We start from the raw sequence: 3375 nt of genomic DNA, 5'->3' as shown, positions 1-3375 counted from the left end.
AAAAAAAAAAAAAAAAACAAACAACAAACCACAACTGAAGCTTCGTGTTGACTGGCGTGTTCTTCAATTTGAGCTTCCCTGCCCCGGTGATGTTTACAGACTGGTCACTCTTTAACTCAGCTATAACCACTCAGAGACTGGAGAGCTGCAGCATCCCCGCCGCCCCTCCCGTGCCCCCTCGCCGGGTTCCTCTTGCCAAAACCTCCCCCCTCTTTCTTTTCCATCGTCTTTGAGTTGGACCCTTTTGAGGAGGGTATGGGGAAGGCCCCAATGGCCCCCCGGATGCCCCTGGCTGCYCCTGGTCACAGGGGTGACTTTGCTGGAGGTGCCAAGACAGTGTCATTTCATGGCAGTGACCCCCTCCATCCCCTTCTGGCGCGGCGGGCGCGTTTTCGTTGGTGAGACCTCCCCTGCCGGTGGCCGTGCCCCTGCGGGAAACCTTTCTGTATTTATATATTAAAAAAAAACCGGGGGAAAAAAAGAGTTCAGAGCTTGGGGGGAGCTTCCTTCATTAGTCAAGGTGTTTTGATATGGTATTAAAACAATGTTCAATAAAATATTCACTGTTATTTTATTTCACTGGCATTCTTGGTGAAGCAGATGATGCCAGTGGGGTGCTGGAGCCATCCACCCACCCGATTCCCCCTCCCTGTGCCTGCTGTGTGGGGATGGCCACAGTGGTGCTTGACAGTCCCAGAGAGCTCCCACCTGGTCCCAGCAGCACTGCGGCTCAGGGGAAGGGGCTGCAGTGAGAACCCAGTGATGCCTCTCCCTTTGTGTGCTCTCTGGGACAGGGGTCCCCTGGGAAGGGGCTCAGGGGTCTTGTCCCCCCAGAAATCATCACAGCATGTGGACACTGTGAGTGCAAAAGGGTTTATTGGGGGTTTAGGGATCCCCARCCTCCAGAGGTGGGGATGGTGGGATTTGTGGGGACACAGATGGTGGCAGTGTGGGACAGCATGGCCACCCTGGCCCTGACTCCAGGGCGTGAGGTCCTCCCACTGCCAGCTCAGTGCCGGTGCTCCCCTTCACAGCACCTTGCCGGGGTTCATGAGGTTGTGGGGGTCGAGTGCAGCCTTGATGGAGCGCAGGGTGTCCAGCCCCTCCTGGCCCAGCTCCTCCTGCAGCAGTGCCCGCTTGCCCAGCCCCACGCCGTGCTCCCCGGTGCAGGTGCCCCCCGCCGCCAGYGCCCGCCTGTGGAACAGGGAGGGGCAGGGATGGGGACGTCTGTCCATCCAACCCCAGCCCCACAGAGCACTCCAGCCCCACCTGCCCAGGCGCTGGGTGAAGGCGTGGACACGCTGGACCTCCTCTGGGTCCTGGGAGTTCAAGATGATGATGCAGTGGAAGTTGCCATCACCCACATGTCCCACCATGGGTGCTGCAAGGCCACAGGTCAGATGGGGTGTGGTGGGGAGGACAGTGACCCCCCAACCCCCTCTGTCCCAGGGGGCTGTGGCCCTGCTGACCGGTGAGGCCGGAGGCCTGCAGGTCCTTCTTGGTCTCCACCACCACATCAGGCAGGCGGGAGATGGGCACACAGACGTCCGTGGAGTAGCCCTGAGCCAGGGAGGGCAGAGCTGTGGCACTCACAGCACCATGGGCACTGCTGCCATCGTCCCCATCCGTGTGCCTGTCCCTCACCTGGCAGCCGGGCCGCAGGGCCAGGGCAGCGTACCAGGCATTGTGGCGCATGGACCAGAGCTGCTCACGCTCCTCCTGCCCCTCYGCCCAGGCCAGGCTGGAGCCACCATTCTGTCGCACGATCTCCTCTGATGGTGACCAGGAGCTCTGGGACAGGACCCACGGCACCCCCAGGCACCCAGCCCTCACCCCAAGAGCTCCAGTGCCCATCCTGGGCATCCATCCCTCACCCTGGAATACTCCTGGTCACTCTATCCCTTATCCTTGGATCCCCATCCACCACCCTGTGACAYCCCTGGTCCCCTCTGTCCCTGAGCCCCTCAGCAGACCCCCAGCCCACACACCCATCCCTCACCCTCGTGTTTTCCCAGTCCCCCTCTCCCTGGTCCTGGGCACCTATCCCTCACCTCCAGACACCACCAGTCCCCCATCCACTATCCACAGGCAGCCACCCATGACTCCAGTCCCTCCCCCAGTTCTAGACTCTGGCCACCTCTCCCTCATCCTGATGACCTCAATGTCGCCAAATCATCAATGTCTCCAGCCCTGGGCACCCATCCCTCACCCCAGTGCCACATCATGCCCCGCCCTCCACCATGCTTCAAAATACCCATGGTCCCCCCTGCCCCATGTCCCTGGGTACCCATCCCTCTCCCTGGTTCTCCATCATGGCTCCCAGCCCCAGACACCCTCTCCTCATCCCTATTCCCAGCCATACGTGTCTGCTGCTGCTGCTCAGCCAGGCTGTGCCGGGAACCATGGAGCTCCAGGAGGAGCGTGGCCGCCACTGGCAGCCCCATCCCACTGAAGCGGCAGCAGGCATCTGCCATCACCTCATCCAGGAACTCTGCGTGGGASGAGGCAGAGCTGAGCTCCACCACCAGCACTGTGGACCTCCCACCCCACCTCTGTCCCTGGGCACTCACCGATGCGGGCCACAGGCACAGCGGCCTGCAGCACCTGGACGGTGCAAGCCACAGCTGCCCCCACGCTGGGGAAGGAGGCGATGGTGGCAGCGGTGGCCTCAGGCAGCGGGTGCAGGCGCAGGGTGGCCTGAGTCAGGAAGCCCAGAGTGCCCTCGGAGCCCACGAAGAGCGAGGTCAGGTCGTAGCCGGCCGCCCGTTTCCTGCACAGAGCTGGTGAGCGGGCACACACGTGGCACACGGCCAGCCCAGCACAGCCCCCTGACCCCCAGTGCCCACCTGGGCTGGCGCCCGGGGCCGGCGGTGTGGAGCAGGCGCCCGTCCGGCAGCACCACGCGCAGGTTGAGCACGTTGGGGCGCATGGTGCCGTAGCGCACTGCGTTGGTGCCCGAGGCGCCCGTGGCTGCCATGCCACACAGAGAGGCGTCTGCCCCAGGGTCTGCGAGCAGGGGACGGGAAGGGGATTGTGTTTATTCCCAAACTGATACCACTGGGACCTCAACCACAGCAAATTGAGAGGCATCTCCAGAAGCACTGTGGCCATGGCACTTCCATGGGCACGCCTGGCACTGCAGTGCACCCACGGACACCACAGCACCCCCAATACTCCCAACACCGCCAGGCCCACAAGCATCTGCAGCATCTCCAGTGCTGCCACTCCCAGCCCCATGGCCCCCCTCATGCCCACAGTACCGACAGGGAACCAGAGCCCAGTGCCACGCAGGTGCTTGTTGAGGGCCTTGCGGGTGACACCAGGCTCCACTGTCACCGAGAAGTCCTCGAGGCTCAGCTCCGCGATAGCATCCAT

The 3375-nt window shown here is 62.6% G+C and overlaps 1 protein-coding gene across 1 annotated transcript; it reads right to left on the bottom strand.

The window, feature by feature from the left end:
* Positions 1-6: 6 nt before the first annotated feature.
* LDHD (lactate dehydrogenase D) lies at positions 7-3375 on the bottom strand. The gene is made up of 8 exons (XM_057376482.1): positions 3261-3375; positions 2847-3006; positions 2571-2770; positions 2363-2491; positions 1645-1772; positions 1470-1560; positions 1270-1381; positions 7-1194 (listed from the first exon to the last, which is right to left on the bottom strand). The coding sequence occupies exons 1-8, from the start codon at positions 3373-3375 to the stop codon at positions 1029-1031; spliced, it is 1101 nt and encodes a 366-aa protein (XP_057232465.1). The 3' UTR covers positions 7-1028.

This window comes from Malurus melanocephalus, unplaced genomic scaffold (genome assembly GCF_030028575.1).
Source record: "Malurus melanocephalus ecotype Western Australia unplaced genomic scaffold, MMel_1.1 scaffold_279, whole genome shotgun sequence".
Classification (NCBI taxonomy): domain Eukaryota; kingdom Metazoa; phylum Chordata; class Aves; order Passeriformes; family Maluridae; genus Malurus; species Malurus melanocephalus.
The sequence above is the reverse complement of the archived record's forward strand: the minus strand, read 5'-3'. Positions and strand labels throughout refer to the sequence as shown.